Below are 19,896 nucleotides of genomic sequence, written 5' to 3'. Positions count from 1 at the left end.
GGTTCCGGGTGACAGCTGAGTGGCCAGACAATCGTGTACTTGACACAGGGCTCCCCTCGCTATTCCCAGTGCCCACCTGGCCCCGGCGTCGTGTCGCCATCTTCCTGGCTGTTTCTTGTGCTGTATCACCCGCCCCCCCGCCGTGAATGTGGGGGACTTCCCAGCTGTGCTCCTCGGTCCCTTCACCCCCCCTAGGCCCCCCGCATGAGTCTGTTCTCTGCATCTGTGGGTCTGGTTCCATTTGGTTTGTTGCTGAGACTGTTCTCCAGCTTCCACATGTCCGTGAAGTCAGGGCACTTGTCTTTCTCTGACTGACTGACTTCACTGAGCGTAACGCCCTCCAGGCCCCTCCATGCTGTCGCAGACGGTCAGCTGTCCCTCTTCCTACGGCCGAGGGGCTCCATGCACACAGCACCGGCTTCTTCGTCCCTCGTCCCCGAGGGCACTGGGCGCCTCCACAGCGAGGCTGTGTGAGCAACACTGCAGTGACCGTGGGGGCGCATGTGCGTTCCAGTTAGTGTTTGGGTTTTTTGGATAAATTCCTGGAAGTGGGACCGAGAGTCATAAGGCAGGTCCATTTCCAGTCTTTTCCGGAAACGCCACGCTGTCCCCCACGGCGGCTGCACCAGCCTGCAGTCCCAGCAGCAGTGCAGGGTGATCTCTCCTCCGCATCCTCGCCTGCACGTGTTTGCTGGTGTATTGACCGTGGCCTTGCTGACGGGTGTGAGGTGATACCTCGTGGTTTAAGTGGCTTCTCTCTGACAGTCAGTGACACTGAGCATCTATTCTCAGGTGTCTGTTGGCCGTCTGTGTGTCCTCTGGGAGAAGTGTCTGTCCGGGTCCTCTGCCCATTTCTGAGTTGCATGGTTTGGTGTGTGTTGGTGCTGAGTGGTGTTAAGCTCTTTATAAACTTCGGGTGTTGGGCCCTTGTCAGGTGGTTCGGGGGGCGTCCTCCCTCTGGCCGTGTCTCGGCTGCTGGTGCTTTGCTTCTGGGCACAGCCTGTGTGGTGTGATGTCACCTGGGGTGTGTGTGTGTGTGTGTGTGTGTGTGTGTGTGTGTGTGTGTGTGGTTTCCCTTGCCCTGGAGATCAGTGAGGGATCAGGACGTTAACTGCAGTTACCCAGGTCGGGCACTAGAGGGCCCGCGAGGTGCAGAGTTTCTTCCTTAGATTAGGTTTCCATTTGAACATACTCTTACTTAACCTTTAAAAAAAAATTATCTTTATTGTTGTTCTATGGATGTCCCTCATTTCACAAAGAAGTGCTTCCGATTTCATTATGAAATAGGGATACAAACATGCAGTGCTCCCTGCTCCCTATGGAGTAGAGTAACAAGTAAGCACTGCCCCCCCCCCCCCCCCCCCCCCTCCCGCAGCATCTCAGGAATGTCTCTAACCACCCTGGGCTCCTCCCGACCACCTCCCTGTCCCTGCCCCACAGACGTCATCTCCACCAGACTCTGTGCCTGCCCCGCTGGCCCTCTTGGTGACTTCAGTGCACAGATGGGGTCTCTGAACAGAATATGCCTCTTCTCTAAACCACGTGGAGCTGACAGCAGTGCCTGTGATGGCGTCTGCATCAAGTCCAGTCCTGGGGCCGGCGAGCTGGGGAGCTGCGTGCAGGGGGCTCCGTCCTGCTGGGCGAGCACGGCTCTTCCTCTCGGTCTCATCCAGGCTTTCTGAGGGGGCGCCTGTGTGAGGGGCCCCTGTGTGAGGGGCGCCTGTGTGAGGGGCGCCTGTGTGAGGGGCGCCTGTGTGAGGGGCCCCTGGGTGAGGGGCGCCTGGGTGAGGGGCGCCTGTGTGAGGTGTGTCTGTGTGAGGGGCGCCTGGGTGAGGTGTGCCTGTGTGAGGGGCGCCTGTGTGAGGGGGCGCCTGTGTGAGGTGTGTCTGTGTGAGGGGCGCCTGTGTGAGGTGTGTCTGTGTGAGGGGCGCCTGTGTGAGGGGCGCCTGTGTGAGGTGTGTCTGTGTGAGGGGCGCCTGTGTGAGGGGCGCCTGTGTGAGGGGCGCCTGTGTGAGGGGCGCCTGGGTGAGGTGTGTCTGTGTGAGGGGCGCCTGTGTGAGGGGCGCCTGGGTGAGGTGTGCCTGTGTGAGGTGTGTCTGTGTGAGGGGCGCCTGTGTGAGGTGTGTCTGTGTGAGGGGCGCCTGTGTGAGGGGCGCCTGTGTGAGGGGCGCCTGTGTGAGGGGCGCCTGGGTGAGGTGTGTCTGTGTGAGGGGCGCCTGTGTGAGGGGCGCCTGGGTGAGGTGTGCCTGTGTGAGGTGTGTCTGTGTGAGGGGCGCCTGTGTGAGGGGGCGCCTGTGTGAGGGGTGTCTGTGTGAGGGGCGCCTGGGTGAGGTGTGCCTGTGTGAGGTGTGTCTGTGTGAGAGGCGCCTGTGTGAGGTGTGTCTGTGTGAGGGGCGCCTGTGTGAGGGGCGCCTGTGTGAGGGGCGCCTGTGTGAGGGGCGCCTGGGTGAGGTGTGCCTGTGTGAGGTGTGTCTGTGTGAGGGGCGCCTGTGTGAGGGGGCGCCTGTGTGAGGGGTGTCTGTGTGAGGGGCGCCTGGGTGAGGTGTGTCTGTGTGAGGGGCGCCTGTGTGAGGTGTGTCTGTGTGAGGGGGCGCCTGTGTGAGGTGTGTCTGTGTGAGGGGCGCCTGTGTGAGGTGTGTCTGTGTGAGGGGGGCGCCTGTGTGAGGTGTGTCTGTGTGAGGGGCGCCTGTGTGAGGTGTGTCTGTGTGAGGGGCGCCTGTGTGAGGTGTGTCTGTGTGAGGGGCGCCTGTGTGAGGTGTGTCTGTGTGAGGGGCGCCTGTGTGAGGGGTGTCTGTGTGAGGGGCGCCTGTGTGAGGGGTGTCTGTGTGAGGGGCGCCTGTGTGAGGGGCGCCTGTGTGAGGGGCGCCTGTGTGAGGGGCGCCTGTGTGAGGTGTGCCTGTGTGAGGGGCGCCTGTGTGAGGGGTGCCTGTGTGAGGTGTGTCTGTGTGAGGGGCGCCTGTGTGAGGTGTGTCTGTGTGAGGGGGCGCCTGTGTGAGGTGTGCCTGTGTGAGGGGCGCCTTGTGAGGGGGCGCCTGTGTGAGGGGGCGCCTGTGTGAGGTGTGCCTGTGTGAGGGGCGCCTTGTGAGGGGGCGCCTGTGTGAGGGGCGCCTGTGTGAGGTGTGTCTGTGTGAGGGGCGCCTGTGTGAGGTGTGTCTGTGTGAGGGGCGCCTGTGTGAGGGGCGCCTGTGTGAGGGGCGCCTGTGTGAGGTGTGTCTGTGTGAGGGGCGCCTGTGTGAGGTGTGTCTGTGTGAGGGGCGCCTGTGTGAGGTGTGCCTGTGTGAGGGGCGCCTGTGTGAGGGGCGCCTGTGTGAGGTGTGTCTGTGTGAGGTGTGTCTGTGTGAGGGGCGCCTGTGTGAGGTGTGTCTGTGTGAGGGGCGCCTGTGTGAGGTGTGCCTGTGTGAGGGGCGCCTTGTGAGGTGTGTCTGTGTGAGGGGCGCCTGTGTGAGGTGTGTCTGTGTGAGGGGCGCCTGTGTGAGGTGTGTCTGTGTGAGGGGCGTCTGTGTGAGGGGCGCCTGTGTGAGGGGCGCCTGTGTGAGGTGTGTCTGTGTGAGGGGCGCCTGTGTGAGGTGTGTCTGTGTGAGGGGCGCCTGTGTGAGGTGTGCCTGTGTGAGGTGTGTCTGTGTGAGGGGCGCCTGTGTGAGGTGTGTCTGTGTGAGGGGCGCCTGTGTGAGGTGTGCCTGTGTGAGGGGCGCCTGTGTGAGGTGTGTCTGTGTGAGGGGCGCCTGTGTGAGGTGTGTCTGTGTGAGGTGTGCCTGTGTGAGGGGCGCCTGTGTGAGGGGCGCCTGTGTGAGGTGTGTCTGTGTGAGGTGTGTCTGTGTGAGGGGCGCCTGTGTGAGGTGTGTCTGTGTGAGGGGTGTCTGTGTGAGGGGCGCCTGTGTGAGGGGCGCCTGTGTGAGGGGCGCCTGTGTGAGGGGCGCCTGGGTGAGGTGTGTCTGTGTGAGGGGCGCCTGTGTGAGGGGCGCCTGGGTGAGGTGTGCCTGTGTGAGGTGTGTCTGTGTGAGAGGCGCCTGTGTGAGGTGTGTCTGTGTGAGGGGCGCCTGTGTGAGGGGCGCCTGTGTGAGGGGCGCCTGTGTGAGGGGCGCCTGGGTGAGGTGTGCCTGTGTGAGGTGTGTCTGTGTGAGGGGCGCCTGTGTGAGGGGGCGCCTGTGTGAGGGGTGTCTGTGTGAGGGGCGCCTGGGTGAGGTGTGTCTGTGTGAGGGGCGCCTGTGTGAGGTGTGTCTGTGTGAGGGGGCGCCTGTGTGAGGTGTGTCTGTGTGAGGTGTGTCTGTGTGAGGGGCGCCTGTGTGAGGTGTGTCTGTGTGAGGGGTGTCTGTGTGAGGGGCGCCTGTGTGAGGGGCGCCTGTGTGAGGTGTGTCTGTGTGAGGGGCGCCTGTGTGAGGGGCGCCTGTGTGAGGGGCGCCTGTGTGAGGTGTGCCTGTGTGAGGGGCGCCTGTGTGAGGGGTGCCTGTGTGAGGTGTGTCTGTGTGAGGGGCGCCTGTGTGAGGTGTGTCTGTGTGAGGGGCGCCTGTGTGAGGTGTGTCTGTGTGAGGGGCGCCTTGTGAGGGGGCGCCTGTGTGAGGGGGCGCCTGTGTGAGGTGTGCCTGTGTGAGGGGCGCCTTGTGAGGGGGCGCCTGTGTGAGGGGGCGCCTGTGTGAGGTGTGCCTGTGTGAGGGGCGCCTTGTGAGGGGGCGCCTGTGTGAGGGGCGCCTGTGTGAGGTGTGTCTGTGTGAGGGGCGCCTGTGTGAGGTGTGTCTGTGTGAGGGGCGCCTGTGTGAGGGGCGTCTGTGTGAGGGGCGCCTGTGTGAGGTGTGTCTGTGTGAGGGGCGCCTGTGTGAGGGGCGCCTGTGTGAGGGGCGCCTGTGTGAGGGGCGCCTGTGTGAGGGGCGCCTGGGTGAGGGGCGCCTGTGTGAGGTGTGTCTGTGTGAGGGGCGCCTGTGTGAGGGGCGCCTGTGTGAGGGGCGCCTGTGTGAGGGGTGTCTGTGTGAGGGGCGCCTGTGTGAGGGGCGCCTGTGTGAGGGGCCCCTGGGTGAGGGGCGCCTGGGTGAGGGGCGCCTGTGTGAGGTGTGTCTGTGTGAGGGGCGCCTGGGTGAGGTGTGCCTGTGTGAGGGGCGCCTGTGTGAGGGGGCGCCTGTGTGAGGTGTGTCTGTGTGAGGGGCGCCTGTGTGAGGTGTGTCTGTGTGAGGGGCGCCTGTGTGAGGGGCGCCTGTGTGAGGTGTGTCTGTGTGAGGGGCGCCTGTGTGAGGGGCGCCTGTGTGAGGGGCGCCTGTGTGAGGGGCGCCTGGGTGAGGTGTGTCTGTGTGAGGGGCGCCTGTGTGAGGGGCGCCTGGGTGAGGTGTGCCTGTGTGAGGTGTGTCTGTGTGAGGGGCGCCTGTGTGAGGTGTGTCTGTGTGAGGGGCGCCTGTGTGAGGGGCGCCTGTGTGAGGGGCGCCTGTGTGAGGGGCGCCTGGGTGAGGTGTGTCTGTGTGAGGGGCGCCTGTGTGAGGGGCGCCTGGGTGAGGTGTGCCTGTGTGAGGTGTGTCTGTGTGAGGGGCGCCTGTGTGAGGGGGCGCCTGTGTGAGGGGTGTCTGTGTGAGGGGCGCCTGGGTGAGGTGTGCCTGTGTGAGGTGTGTCTGTGTGAGAGGCGCCTGTGTGAGGTGTGTCTGTGTGAGGGGCGCCTGTGTGAGGGGCGCCTGTGTGAGGGGCGCCTGTGTGAGGGGCGCCTGGGTGAGGTGTGCCTGTGTGAGGTGGTGTCTGTGTGAGGGGCGCCTGTGTGAGGGGGCGCCTGTGTGAGGGGTGTCTGTGTGAGGGGCGCCTGGGTGAGGTGTGTCTGTGTGAGGGGCGCCTGTGTGAGGTGTGTCTGTGTGAGGGGGCGCCTGTGTGAGGTGTGTCTGTGTGAGGGGCGCCTGTGTGAGGTGTGTCTGTGTGAGGGGGCGCCTGTGTGAGGTGTGTCTGTGTGAGGGGCGCCTGTGTGAGGTGTGTCTGTGTGAGGGGCGCCTGTGTGAGGTGTGTCTGTGTGAGGGGCGCCTGTGTGAGGTGTGTCTGTGTGAGGGGCGCCTGTGTGAGGGGTGTCTGTGTGAGGGGCGCCTGTGTGAGGGGTGTCTGTGTGAGGGGCGCCTGTGTGAGGGGCGCCTGTGTGAGGGGCGCCTGTGTGAGGGGCGCCTGTGTGAGGTGTGCCTGTGTGAGGGGCGCCTGTGTGAGGGGTGCCTGTGTGAGGTGTGTCTGTGTGAGGGGCGCCTGTGTGAGGTGTGTCTGTGTGAGGGGGCGCCTGTGTGAGGTGTGCCTGTGTGAGGGGCGCCTTGTGAGGGGGCGCCTGTGTGAGGGGGCGCCTGTGTGAGGTTGTGCCTGTGTGAGGGGCGCCTTGTGAGGGGGCGCCTGTGTGAGGGGCGCCTGTGTGAGGTGTGTCTGTGTGAGGGGCGCCTGTGTGAGGTGTGTCTGTGTGAGGGGCGCCTGTGTGAGGGGCGCCTGTGTGAGGGGCGCCTGTGTGAGGTGTGTCTGTGTGAGGGGCGCCTGTGTGAGGTGTGTCTGTGTGAGGGGCGCCTGTGTGAGGTGTGCCTGTGTGAGGGGCGCCTGTGTGAGGGGCGCCTGTGTGAGGTGTGTCTGTGTGAGGTGTGTCCTGTGTGAGGGGCGCCTGTGTGAGGTGTGTCTGTGTGAGGGGCGCCTGTGTGAGGTGTGCCTGTGTGAGGGGCGCCTTGTGAGGTGTGTCTGTGTGAGGGGCGCCTGTGTGAGGTGTGTCTGTGTGAGGGGCGCCTGTGTGAGGTGTGTCTGTGTGAGGGGCGTCTGTGTGAGGGGCGCCTGTGTGAGGGGCGCCTGTGTGAGGTGTGTCTGTGTGAGGGGCGCCTGTGTGAGGTGTGTCTGTGTGAGGGGCGCCTGTGTGAGGTGTGCCTGTGTGAGGTGTGTCTGTGTGAGGGGCGCCTGTGTGAGGTGTGTCTGTGTGAGGGGCGCCTGTGTGAGGTGTGCCTGTGTGAGGGGCGCCTGTGTGAGGTGTGTCTGTGTGAGGGGCGCCTGTGTGAGGTGTGTCTGTGTGAGGTGTGCCTGTGTGAGGGGCGCCTGTGTGAGGGGCGCCTGTGTGAGGTGTGTCTGTGTGAGGTGTGTCTGTGTGAGGGGCGCCTGTGTGAGGTGTGTCTGTGTGAGGGGTGTCTGTGTGAGGGGCGCCTGTGTGAGGGGCGCCTGTGTGAGGTGTGTCTGTGTGAGGGGCGCCTGTGTGAGGGGCGCCTGTGTGAGGGGCGCCTGTGTGAGGTGTGCCTGTGTGAGGGGCGCCTGTGTGAGGGGTGCCTGTGTGAGGTGTGTCTGTGTGAGGGGCGCCTGTGTGAGGTGTGTCTGTGTGAGGGGCGCCTGTGTGAGGTGTGTCTGTGTGAGGGGCGCCTTGTGAGGGGGCGCCTGTGTGAGGGGGCGCCTGTGTGAGGTGTGCCTGTGTGAGGGGCGCCTTGTGAGGGGGCGCCTGTGTGAGGGGGCGCCTGTGTGAGGTGTGCCTGTGTGAGGGGCGCCTTGTGAGGGGGCGCCTGTGTGAGGGGCGCCTGTGTGAGGTGTGTCTGTGTGAGGGGCGCCTGTGTGAGGTGTGTCTGTGTGAGGGGCGCCTGTGTGAGGGGCGTCTGTGTGAGGGGCGCCTGTGTGAGGTGTGTCTGTGTGAGGGGCGCCTGTGTGAGGGGCGCCTGTGTGAGGGGCGCCTGTTGTGAGGGGGCGCCTGTGTGAGGGGCGCCTGGGTGAGGGGCGCCTGTGTGAGGTGTGTCTGTGTGAGGGGCGCCTGTGTGAGGGGCGCCTGTGTGAGGGGCGCCTGTGTGAGGGGTGTCTGTGTGAGGGGCGCCTGTGTGAGGGGCGCCTGTGTGAGGGGCGCTCTGTGTGAGGGGCGCCTGTGTGAAGTGTGTCTGTGTGAGGGGCGCCTGTGTGAGGTGTGTCTGTGTGAGGGGGCGCCTGTGTGAGGTGTGTCTGTGTGAGGGGCGCCTGTGTGAGGTGTGTCTGTGTGAGGGGGCGCCTGTGTGAGGTGTGTCTGTGTGAGGGGCGCCTGTGTGAGGTGTGTCTGTGTGAGGGGCGCCTGTGTGAGGTGTGTCTGTGTGAGGGGCGCCTGTGTGAGGTGTGTCTGTGTGAGGGGCGCCTGTGTGAGGTGTGTCTGTGTGAGGGGCGCCTGTGTGAGGGGTGTCTGTGTGAGGGGCGCCTGTGTGAGGGGTGTCTGTGTGAGGGGCGCCTGTGTGAGGGCGCCTGTGTGAGGTGTGTCTGTGTGAGGGGCGCATGTGTGAGGTGTGTCTGTGTGAGGGGCGCCTCTGTGAGGGGCGCCTGTGTGAGGGGCGCCTGTGTGAGGTGTGCCTGTGTGAGGGGCGCCTGTGTGAGGGGTGCCTGTGTGAGGTGTGTCTGTGTGAGGGGGCGCCTGTGTGAGGTGTGTCTGTGTGAGGGGCGCCTGTGTGAGGTGTGCCTGTGTGAGGGGCGCCTTGTGAGGGGGGCGCCTGTGTGAGGGGGCGCCTGTGTGAGGTGTGCCTGTGTGAGGGGCGCCTTGTGAGGGGGCGCCTATGTGAGGGGGCGCCTGTGTGAGGTGTGCCTGTGTGAGGGGCGCCTTGTGAGGGGGCGCCTGTGTGAGGGGCGCCTGTGTGAGGTGTGGTCTGTGTGAGGGGCACCTGTGTGAGGTGTGTCTGTGTGAGGGGCGCCTGTGTGAGGTGTGTCTGTGTGAGGGGCGCCTGTGTGAGGTGTGTCTGTGTGAGGGGCGCCTGTGTGAGGGGCGCCTGTGTGAGGGGCGCCTGTGTGAGGGGCGCCTGTGTGAGGTGTGTCTGTGTGAGGGGCGCCTGTGTGAGGTGTGTCTGTGTGAGGGGCGCCTGTGTGAGGTGTGCCTGTGTGAGGTGTGTCTGTGTGAGGGGCGCCTGTGTGAGGTGTGTCTGTGTGAGGGGCGCCTGTGTGAGGTGTGCCTGTGTGAGGGGCGCCTTGTGAGGGGGCGCCTGTGTGAGGGGGCGCCTGTGTGAGGTGTGTCTGTGTGAGGGGCGCCTGTGTGAGGGGCGCCTGTGTGAGGTGTGTCTGTGTGAGGGGCGCCTGTGTGAGGGGCGCCTGTGTGAGGGCGCCTGTGTGAGGTGTGTCTGTGTGAGGGGCGCCTGTGTGAGGGGCGCCTGTGTGAGGGGCGCCTGTGTGAGGGGCGCCTGTGTGAGGTCATCGCAGGCTGTCCTCAACGGCTCGTGGCCTTCCTCTCGAGGCTGTCCTCACGGCTCGTGGCCTTCCTCTCGCCGTCCATCGTCGAAGCCACGCTTCAGGCAGAGTCAGGACAGGGACCGACAGGCGGCTCCATGCAGGCACCCCTTTCCTGAAGGGGGTGCTTCTCACGGCTTTTGTGCTAATTGACTTTGTGTCCTGGCACGACCCGCCGTCGGGCATGGCCCGTCCTTTTAAACTGGTGTGACTGCACTTAGAGCTTAGGAAACCGTTTTGTGAAAATCCCTGTGGGACTGAACCTGTCATTACAGGAAAGTACAGAAAAGCCAACGACAATAGAATGATCGCCGCGGTCACACAGCAGCGCCGCCGTCGTTAAGAGTTTGGAGGCTCCCGTCCCGGGCACTCCCTCTGGTGAGGGCATCACAGCGGGTCACGCTGAAGGTGGCATCGCTGCCCTCTCACCACCCGCACCGTCCGGTACCGGCTCCGGGCTTGTCAGATGGGCCGTCATGGACGCGCCCCGTAGGTCACAGGTGTGACCTTCCCACGACGGCAGGCGGGGGCCTCCCTGATGGGCCGACATGTTGCACCTTTCAAACCCCGTCTCCCCACAGCCAGGCTCTGACGGGCAGCCCCTCGCACCAGCCGGGCGCTCCTGCCTCTCAGAGGCTCTGGCTTCTGCCTCAGTGGCTAAAGCAGCGCGGGTCTGCGTGCGGGCACAGGCCGCCCCCGCCTGGCAGGGCGCTGAGGCGGGAGAGCCGGGTCAGGCCAGCGCCTCCTCCCTCACCCTGCTCCCAGCCCTCCTCCCCCTCCCCTACGCGGTGCCCCTGCTCCCAGCCCTCCTCCCCCTCCCCTACGCGGTGCCCCTGCTGCCAGCCCTCCTCCCCCTCCAGGTACGCGGTGCCCCTGCTCCCAGCCCCTCCTCCCCCTCCAGGTACGCGGTGCCCCTGCTCCCAGCCCTCCTCCCCCTCCCGGTACGCGGTGCCCCTGCTCCCAGCCCTCCTCCCCTCCCGGTACGCGGTGCCCCTGCTCCCAGCCCTCCTCCCCCTCCCCTACGCGGTGCCCCTGCTCCCAGCCCTCCTCCCCCTCCCCTACGCGGTGCCCCTGCTGCCAGCCCTCCTCCCCCTCCAGGTACGCGGTGCCCCTGCTCCCAGCCCTCCTCCCCCTCCCCTACGCGGTGCCCCTGCTGCCAGCCCTCCTCCCCCCTCCAGGTACGCGGTGCCCCTGCTCCCAGCCCTCCTCCCCCTCCCCTACGCGGTGCCCCTGCTCCCAGCCCTCCTCCCCCTCCGCTACGCGGTGCCCCTGCTCCCAGCCCTCCTCCCCCTCCAGGTACGCGGTGCCCCTGCTCCCAGCCCTCCTCCCCCTCCGCTACGCGGTGCCCCTGCTCCCAGCCCTCCTCCCCCCTCCCGGTACGCGGTGCCCCCTGCTGCCAGCCCTCCTCCCCCTCCGCTACGCGGTGCCCCTGCTCCCAGCCCTCCTCCCCCTCCCGGTACGCGGTGCCCCTGCTCCCAGCCCTCCTCCCCCTCCGCTACGCGGTGCCCCTGCTCCCAGCCCTCCTCCCCCTCCCGGTACGCGGTGCCCCTGCTCCCAGCCCTCCTCCCCCTCCGCTACGCGGTGCCCCTGCTCCCAGCCCTCCTCCCCCTCCGCTACGCGGTGCCCCTGCTCCCAGCCCTCCTCCCCCTCCGCTACGCGGTGCCCCTGCTCCCAGCCCTCCTCCCCCTCCGCTACGCGGTGCCCCTGCTCCCAGCCCTCCTCCCCCTCCCGGTACGCGGTGCCCCTGCTCCCAGCCCTCCTCCCCCTCCCGGTACGCGGTGCCCCTGCTCCCAGCCCTCCTCCCCCTCCAGGTACGCGGTGCCCCTGCTGCCAGCCCTCCTCCCCCTCCCGGTACACGGTGCCCCTGCTCCCAGCCCTCCTCCCCCTCCCGGTACGCGGTGCCCCTGCTGCCAGGGCAGCTGCAGGTCCTCAGAACAGGAGGGAAGGATCGGCTGGTCAGCTCCTGACAGCCCTGAGGCCAGCGTCGCTCACACCCAGAGAGACAGTCCAGGGACCATACGGTGCTCGCCTTGCCCGGGTTTCCAGCAACGGTGGCAGCAGAGGAGCCACAACTCATGGCCTCTCTGCTCCTCCCTCTCGCTGCGCCCCACCCCAGGCCTCCCCGAAGCCAGCCTGGACCTCGTGGGGTCCCCCTCCCACTGCTCCCCACCCCCCAGCATGCCCTGCGCCAGCTCTGCACCCAGGTGACATGGGTCCCGCAGGACCTCAGAGCCTCCAGCCCTGTGTGAGGGCACGCGGCTGGCAGGGCGGCCCTGCAGTTACCTGCTAGCTGCCCTGGGCCCGGGCCCACGCCCCTTGTGGCTCTACCCCTCTTACCTGCCTGTGTGTCTCTGGCCCCTGGGGTTCTTTAAGCCCCATGTGGGCATCTGCAGTCCTGAGCTGGAGGCCATCAGGAGCCCGCCCGCCCTCCGCCTGCTCTGCACTGCCAGCCACGCTCCCTGAAGGACAGGCCAGGTGACTGGACTCGCACCCACCCCCATGCGGCGCTGTCCCCAAATGGCTCTCCTGGCTCGGCCCGGGGCCTGGGGAGGAGGGCCGGCGTGTCCCAGCCGGTGCACGTGCTCCCGCCCTGGCCTCTGCGTGGGGTCCGTCCTGCCACTTGCACTGAGTTAGCTCTGGGCACAGCACTTAGACGCTCTGACGCCCCAGGCCCACATCTGTGAAATGGGCCTGACCCCAGCCCCACAGCGACACGGCACGCGCGAGGGTTAAACAGGCGATTCACGGGCGCGGTGCTCCCGCGGTATCAGTCACGCGTGTATCCAGAGGCGTGTGCTCACGGGGCTCTGACTGTGTGACATGCCTGCGTTCCCCAGGTAACATGCTTGTTCCGTGTTCTCTGCAGCCTGGCTGGCCTTGAAGTGCGCACCAGCTGTGCTCTCCTTCCTGCTCACCACACTCCCTCACCCCCTAGGGAGTAGCTTCCAGTTTGCTCTGCTTTGCTGAACAAAACCAGCTGGTTGTAAACTTCGGCCAGTGGTTCTCAACCTCGGCTGCACATTAGAGTCACCTGGGAATCTTTTTAAAATCCTGATTTCTGGGCTCCATCCTCCGGAAATTCTGTTTCTTTGTTACTAATGTTGTGGCCCCACCCATAACAAAGAAACAGAATTTCTGGAGGATGGGGCCCAGAAATCAGGATTTTAAAAAGATTCCCAGGTGACTCTAATGTGCAGCCAAGGTTGAGAACCACTGACTTAGACAGTGATTCCTGCCAGTTTACCCAGCAGTGCAGGGGTGGGCAAACTTTTTGACTCGAGGGCCACAATGGGTTCTTAAACTGGACCGGAAGGCCGGAACAGAAGCATGGATGGAGTGTTTGTGTGAACTAATATAAATTCAAAGTAAACATCATTACATAAAAGGGTACGGTCTTTTTTTTTTTTTTTAGTTTTATTCATTTCAAACGGCCGGATCCGGCCCGCGGGCCGTAGTTTGCCCACGGCTGCAGCGAGAAGTCCGGGCGTATTTTTGGAACTGGTTACAGGTGGTGTTCAAAGAACTGGCAACTGAGAGATGAAAATGCGGACTCTTCTCTGCTTTCCTGGGCTGGGGCTGTGACGGCGCCCCTCCCCTGAAGTCCGCCTTCAGGGGGGTGGTCTCAGTTCCCTCCACTGGAGAGCTGGGTGGAGGGAGCCTGCCCTGCGGCCCCTGAGGGTCCAGTGGTCGGAGGAGGAGCCGCAGGGGGACAACTGGCGCTTCCAGACGTCAGTCCCTGTGGGACTGAATCCGCCTCGAGCCCACAGCTGGTCTTCCATTCGGCCTCCTTGCTCCCGGCTTATCATCAGAGACGACGCAGTGGGATAGAGCGCGTCCATGACGTCGTGGGCAGCCCTGTGCTGTGCTCACGGGGAGCTGTCCCCCAGGAAGCTGGGTGCTGCTGTCCACCCGGCCCCTCCCAAGACACAGCTGGCTGCCCGGCTGCCCGGCTCCCCACCGCTCTCCCCCTCCGGGCCCGGCTCTGCTGACCCTCCAGGGCCCGGCTCTGCAGGTGTTTTGGGGGGGGCGGGGGGGAAGCCCGTCACAGAGGCGGGTTCCTGTGACCGCATGGAAGCGTGCGTGTTTGGGGAGACACACAGGAAGCATTTCGCTCTGGGGTACCTCTCTGACATTCCTGCGCTTGTTCAAGAAGATTCCAAGAAGCCCCGAGGGGCACGGCCCGGAATCAGCGATGCCAGCCCACCGGAGACTGTGGCTCTCCACAGCCCCCCCTCTCCACCGCCCACGGTGTCGCCCGGGGAGCCCAGGCCACGGGGGTCGGGATCACAGGGCCTCCCGAAGCCCCAGAGCACAGTGTGCCCAGCGTTTGGCGGCACCGTCTCCACATCTGGACAGCTGTCTGCACTCTCCCCTCCCCTCCCCTCACCTCCCCTCCAGCTCCCCTCCCCTCCCCTCCCTTCCCTTCCAGCTCCCCTCCCCTCCCCTCCCCTCCCCTCCAGCTCCCCTCCCCTCCAGCTCCCCTCCCCTCCCCTCCCCTCCCCTCCAGCTCCCCTCCCCTCCCCTCCCTTCCCCTCCCCTCCCTTCCCCCCTCCCTTCCAGCTCCCCTCCCCTCCCCTCCCCTCCCCTCCCCTCCCCCTCTGGGCTGGGCTCTCTGTGCATCTGATCTCTTTAAAGCCCTGTGTTTCCACTGAAGGTAGTTGAGCACCGAAGTACAAAGTCCCTGTGGCCACTGGGGCTCCCGAGAGCCCAGGCTGAGTGAGGCCCATGGGCTGCCCGCACCGTAGCCTCCCAGCTGCTCAGGGTGTTGCCTAGGGCTGGGGGGGACTGGCTCCTGGGGGGCCCTGCCCTTCAGCTCCCTGTTCTGGCCTCGTGAGATCCACTGGCTGGTTCTGTGTGCTCTGCTCTTGCCCTGGGTGCGAGCTCCCTCCTGTGAGCACTGGTGCCCCTGCCGTGTCCCTGCCAGCAGGGAGGTCAGCGCGTGGTCACAGTGTCCCCTGGAAGGAGACACATGAGGCCTGTCAGGGACGCGTTCTTCTCTGACCTCTGGCCCCGCACACGCCCAGTGCTCTGCCGGAGGCTGATGCTGTGTGTGTGTGTGTGTGTGTGTGGCGGGGGTGGGGGGCTGCCCTTTGTGCTGCGGGCATGACACTGCGGGCTCACCTTTGTCCCCCTAGAGGCGGAGGCCTAGCCCCGCTGTGTGGAAGGGACGCTCATGCCCGGCTTGCTGTGCGTTCCTGCTCCCGCGTTCCGGGCCCTGGAGGGGAGGCGGAGGCCCCAACCGCCTCCCCAGGACACGCCCTAGAGCTCCCTGCACACGAGTGGGCAGAAGCCTCTGCAGGGCACGGGCTGTGCTCCTGGGCGCAGGGGAGGCTTGGAGAGGGGGTTCCGCACGCGCTCTGTGTTCTCTCGTCCCCCCCGGCTGGCGGGATCGGGGGGAAGCAGAGGAGGGCTGTACAGGCTACGGTGTGCGGTTTCAGGAAATCGGGGGAAGCCGTGGTGCAGAGCATTCGTGGTGACGAGAAAGGTGTCACTTAGAGGCAGCCGTGTGCCGCGGCTGGTGGGGCAGGTCCGGGCGGTGGGGGCGGCTGCTCTGAAGGAACCGGCTGCCTTCGCTGGGAAGCGGAGCCATGTAACCCGCCAACTCGCAAATGCGGCCCCACCTCATTTCTCGAAGGCTTCCCCCTGGGTTCTGGACCAGGTCGTTCGCAGAAAAAACTATCTCTGGTGTCGACTGGAACTTCAGTTTCCGACCTGACAACCTTTCATGTTGATGCCTCACAGGACGGAGGGCACCGCGCAGGCCACTGGCCACAGGGAGGGGGGAAGGGGGAGGGGGGGAGGGGGGAGGGGAAGAGGGTGGGATGTAAGGGGGGGAGGGCAGGGGGAGGGGGAGGGGAGCGCAGCTGCTGGGGAGGAGCAGCTTCACAGAGGGGAGAGGCGGGAGCTGGCGCTGCTGGGGCGGGAAGGGCTTGTGGACCAGCGCGGCCATCTCAGAGGGGGGAGACGGCTGTTGATTTGCAGGAGAGGCAGTCAGCCCGGCCGCTCGGGGCTGTGGCACCTGAAGAAGCCTTTAGCGGGAGTAGGGGTGGTTCCATCAACTTGAGGAAAGTGTTTATCTGCAGATGAAACAGTACCGTACGCATGTGGGGCAGATCAGAGAGGTCGAACAGGAATCACTTGGGGTCTGGAACAGATTCATTCAATTTACATTATTTCTATCGGGGAAAAATGATTCTGTTTCGAACAAATCGCTTCTCGAACAGCCTTCTGGGAGGAACTAAGTTCGAGAAACGAGGTCCCACTGTGGTAAGAAAACGTGGACCTGCGGTGAGTGTCTCAGTCCTGGGCGAGCCGCCTGCCCCTTCCCGAAGGACCATGCCTTAGACGGCGTCCGCCTTGGCATCCCGGCTGCGCCACTCATCACCGCTTCCTTCTCTCTCCTCCCCGCTCTCAACCTCCTGCAGCTCTGCCAACGTCCCGGGGTACACGGGGAAGGTCCATTTCACAGCCACCCACCCGGCAAACGCCCACGTTCCCGCCGCCGTCCCCTCGCTGGACTCGGCGGTGCACCGGTGAGTATGGCCCATCCGTCAACGTGCAGGGTCCCGGGGCGCCTCACGACGGCTCTGCCATTACAGAGCAATTAGCTGCTAACAGGCGAGTCACGTGGTGTAAAGAATGGGGTGCCAGTCCCCAGGCACGGAGAGCTCGTTCCCACGGCTGTGCGGGAGCAGCCGGGAGCTCCGAGCGCTCCCAGTGGGCGTCCACCTCTGGGCTCCGCGATGCGCACCCCGGTCTGCACGGTGGGGGGAGGGGGGGTGCCGCACAGCGCAGGGGCGAGCTGCCCGGACACTGCGCTCCGCTCCTTGGGGCGGCACCTGTGTTGCCAGCGGAGGGGTGCTCTGTTCAAAGTCCTGCATTTTAGACATTCTGCCAACTGCAAACACGAGACGGGAGGGGAGGGGCACCGACCCTGTTCGAGCTGCTGGAGAGAAGCAGCTCATGGCCACTCGTTAAACCGCACCTGAGCGTCGGTGACGGCCTCGCCCCCAAGGCGACACGGCTTGGACAATGCAGATGCGTCCTCACCAGGGCAGCTGCGGCCGGGTGGCCAGGGAGACTCTTGGGCGCTGGGTGTGTGCCCGCAGGACGGCAGTTCCCCGGCAAAGGGGCCTCTGCTCCTTCAGGGAGATCGGTCATTCGTCCTTCAGACGCTCAGGAGCGTCCACTCTGGGCCGGGCACGCTCCGGGCACTGAACCCACGGGCTGAGCAGAAACATTCCCGCCTCCCCGGAGCTGACGCCTGATGGGGAAGACAGACAGCAGGGAGGGCACAGTCCCTGGAGCCTCCGTGGTGCTGGAGCCGGCCATGCCATGGAGCGGAGAGCAAGAGCGCAGATGTAGCCGAGCACCTGGAGGGACCAGGCACCTGGAGGGACCGAGCACCTGGAGGGACCGGTGTGGGTTAGCGGGGCCCGCAGAAAGGCAGCGCTGGCGGGGTGCTGGGCCCGGTGCGGGCCACACGGCTCTCACTCTCATCGGCTCAGGCGTTCGCTGGCTAATTCCCATGCTCTTCCACGGGTCAGCCAGCGTCGACTGCGGACGGGAGTTCACAGGAGTCAGACCCAGTTTGCAAAAAGCTCACAGCCCAACAGGGAGCAAGAACTAAGCATCTGCAGGAGGGACGGCGAATGCCACCCTGGCCGCCACCTCCCTTGCCGAGTGCTTCCTGCTGCCAGGCTCACGGAATCTGTGCTGCTCCAGCACCGACCCAGCCCCATGAGGGCGCCTCCCACTGCAGATGAGGTCGATCATCTGTAAGGGCCCAGGAGGCCTCAGGGGAGGGGCTCCCACAGGGACCCTGGGGCTGGCCGTGGTCTCACAGGTGTGGGGCCGGGCTGCCCGTGGGCAGGGCGTCCTGGCTCCAGGGAGCCCACCGCTGGGCCCTCGTGGCCAAACCTTGGGTCTCCGGAGGGCACTGTCAGCCCTGCAGCCCCGGTGCCACGGGGCGTGGGCACCTGGTCACTGTCCCTGCCGTGCGCGGCCTCGGCCGAGGGCATGGCTGCTGAGGAGGGTGCAGTGGTTGAAGGGAGTCAGCATGACACACGTCCACACGAGACAGGATGGACGCCAGGCCCAGAGAGGTGACCCCTCTGAGTCCCTCCCACCCTCAGCCCCCCACAGAGACTGGGAATCCCAGGGCTGTTCCGCTGCCTCTCAACAGCCTCCCCTCCGTTTAGCTGGGTTTTTTGTATCCTTAGCACCTACTGTAAATCTAGACACAGATTCTCAATCAGTACAACTGATTGCAGCCCGGCCAGTGTGGCTCAGTGGTTGAGCATCGACCTGTGAATCAGGAGGTCATGGTTTGATTCCTGGTCAGGGCACATGCCCAGGTTCAGGCTCCATCCCCAGTGTGGGGCGTGCAGGAGGCAGCCGATGGAGGATTCCCTTGCATCACTGATGTTTCTATCTCTCTCACTCTTCTCCCTTCCTCTCTAAAATCATAGAAATATATTAGAAAAACAAAACTGATTGCAATATAATGCATGTAATGTGATAAGTGAAACAATGCAATAAACAAAATTAACGAAACAATACACACAATGACTAATAATTCCTACTTTCTCTTTCGTTGACGTTCTCTCTCTGGTACGTGGGCACCTGTAGTTGAGAGAGACGAGGTTGTGTCCGTTATGCTTGTTGATGTGTTCGTTTTCTTTCTCCTCCTGTGTGTTTCAGCCTCTTGAAGAGAGACATGGCCGTCACCCTCTTCCGTCGTCAGGCACCACTGTCCCGAATGGTCTCAACGGTGAAGCCCTACAACCCCTTCAACAACAGGAAGCAGACTGTCGGCTACTGAAGAGCTGCTGTCCAGGGAGACTACCCCTCGGCCGTGGGAGGGCTGTGGTGGGCCGTGCTGGGAATAAAAGACCGCGTGTGCTCCGACGGCGAGTGAGGTCTGATGCCCTTCTCTGACCGAGCAGAGGGGTGGGGCAGAGGCCGTGGGTGGCCAGGCTCTGTGTGAGGAGAGTCCTTGTCGCGTGGGGTTGCCCAGCCTCCGGGGTCCTGTCCTGACCGGTGAATGCGGGTTTTAGACGGCAGATCATGGGTGGTCGTGAAGGCAGAGTGTCCAGACCAGAGTCCACCTGTTGTCACTATTGACCGAGAGGGAAGCGGTGCTCTTCCTGCCACGACAGGGCTGCATCTCGGGGACAGGCCCTGAGGAAGGACGGGCCTCCCTGGCCAGGCCCTCGGGCTCCAGGGACCAGCACCCCAGGCCCCATGGAGGCCACGGCAGAAATGCCAGGCACGTCCACTGTGGCGTCAGCCAGTGGCCCTGCTGAGACTTGATCCAGCAGCACCCACACACCCGCCTCCTGCCCTCGGCCCTCTCCTCGCGCAGTCTCCCCACTCGTTGCTCTCTCCTCTCTGCGTGCTCCTCCAGGATGACACAGAACCAGGCCGTGTCAGGGAGTACCAGCACCTGGGAGAGAAAGTGCAAGCTCACAAGCGCATTCTAGCAACGAAGGGTTTCACAGTGTCTGTTCAGCAGTACAGCGCGTGTGCAACAATACGACAGCATGCTCCCCATGATAGAAGGGAGGAGGAACTGAGCAGATACAGAGATCGTTTAAACCTCCAAGCATAGTATTGATCTTTTTCAATAGATAATATGGAGACAACTACTTGGAAATAAACAGAAAAGCAGATGCTGGTCTCACCCAGACAACGAAAGTACACTGCTCCTCAGACACAGCTTTAGTAGAGAATTTTCCTTAGGTTACCTGGAAATTCAGGAGAATCGGTTTATAGGTGAGAGTGGAACATTTTCCAGGGAAGCAATAAATCATGAAGAAAAAATATATTGTTAACATAAAAAATATACCACCCAAATTTTAAGACAGCTGTTGGGAAAGTATGTCAGACAAAAGATTCATATCTATATATATATAAAAGCCTAAGCAACTGTTACAACTGGATGACCAGCCAATAGCTATGACATGCCCTGACCACTGGGGGGCAGCCGCTCAGTGCAGGAGTGCACTCCCACAGCCAATCTCCCACAGTCAGCCAATCTCCTTCGGACCCTCCCCCGGCCAGCTGGCCCCCATTGGCTCCAATCGGGACTGGGCGAGATGGCCCCAATCGGCTCTGATTGCTGGCCAGGACGAGGGACCCCACCCGTGCACAAATTCGTCCACCGGGCCTCAAGTGTTTATTATAAAAACAGTCCATGATTTAAAAAACAGCACCAACAGAAACAAGGCAAAGGATACCCACAATCACCTTTATAAATAACAGGAACGGCGACCAGCACTGCTGCACCTCAGGAGCCATGGAGCAAAGCCTGCCCCGTGGTGGGGCCGGAGCAGGGCCGGCTTCATCCCCACAGACGCCACACCTGCCCCAGGGGCACGCCGATGTGTCCCGCACTCTGCCAGGAACGCGCGTTCAGACTTTGCAACTTGACTTCCAGGGTTTGGCCAAGCAAGCAGCCTCCCCAGGGAGCACGTGTGTTTGCATAAAGAAGCAGAGGTGCAGGTCTTACAGCCGAGAGGGATGGGAGCGAGTGCTCACCAGGAGGAAGGAGCCCACTGCAGCACCGTGTGCTCGGAGACACAGCACCTGTATTAGGAAGGCCCCGCGAGCCCTGGCTGGCAGCTCTGCTGTGGGAGGTCCGTGCACCAGCGGCTGTGGGCTCCGGGCGGGCACACACCGAGGCTGCGCATGGCTGCAGCTCAGGCGCTTGTCTGTCTCGCTCACGCCTGGTTTTGAGTGGACACGCAGCTGCTGTCCTCACAGTGGTTCCATGTC

General features: G+C 64.0%; 1 protein-coding gene across 1 annotated transcript in view; it reads left to right on the top strand.

The window, feature by feature from the left end:
• Positions 1–17,941, top strand: part of SPMIP7 (sperm microtubule inner protein 7) — a 36,515-nt gene extending 18,574 nt beyond the window's left edge. The window contains exons 8-9 of the mRNA XM_070425230.1: positions 15,543–15,650; positions 17,821–17,941. Of these exons, the coding sequence (XP_070281331.1) occupies positions 15,543–15,650; positions 17,821–17,941 (229 nt within the window). The remainder of the gene's footprint in view (positions 1–15,542; positions 15,651–17,820) is intronic.
• Positions 17,942–19,896: the final 1,955 nt, after the last annotated feature.

The sequence above is a fragment of the Myotis yumanensis genome, unplaced genomic scaffold (genome assembly GCF_028538775.1).
Source record: "Myotis yumanensis isolate MYYU_CA2020_CCGP unplaced genomic scaffold, mMyoYum1.0.hap1 SCAF_9, whole genome shotgun sequence".
NCBI classification, from domain to species: Eukaryota; Metazoa; Chordata; class Mammalia; order Chiroptera; family Vespertilionidae; genus Myotis; species Myotis yumanensis.
This window is presented reverse-complemented; position numbering and strand designations above follow the sequence as displayed.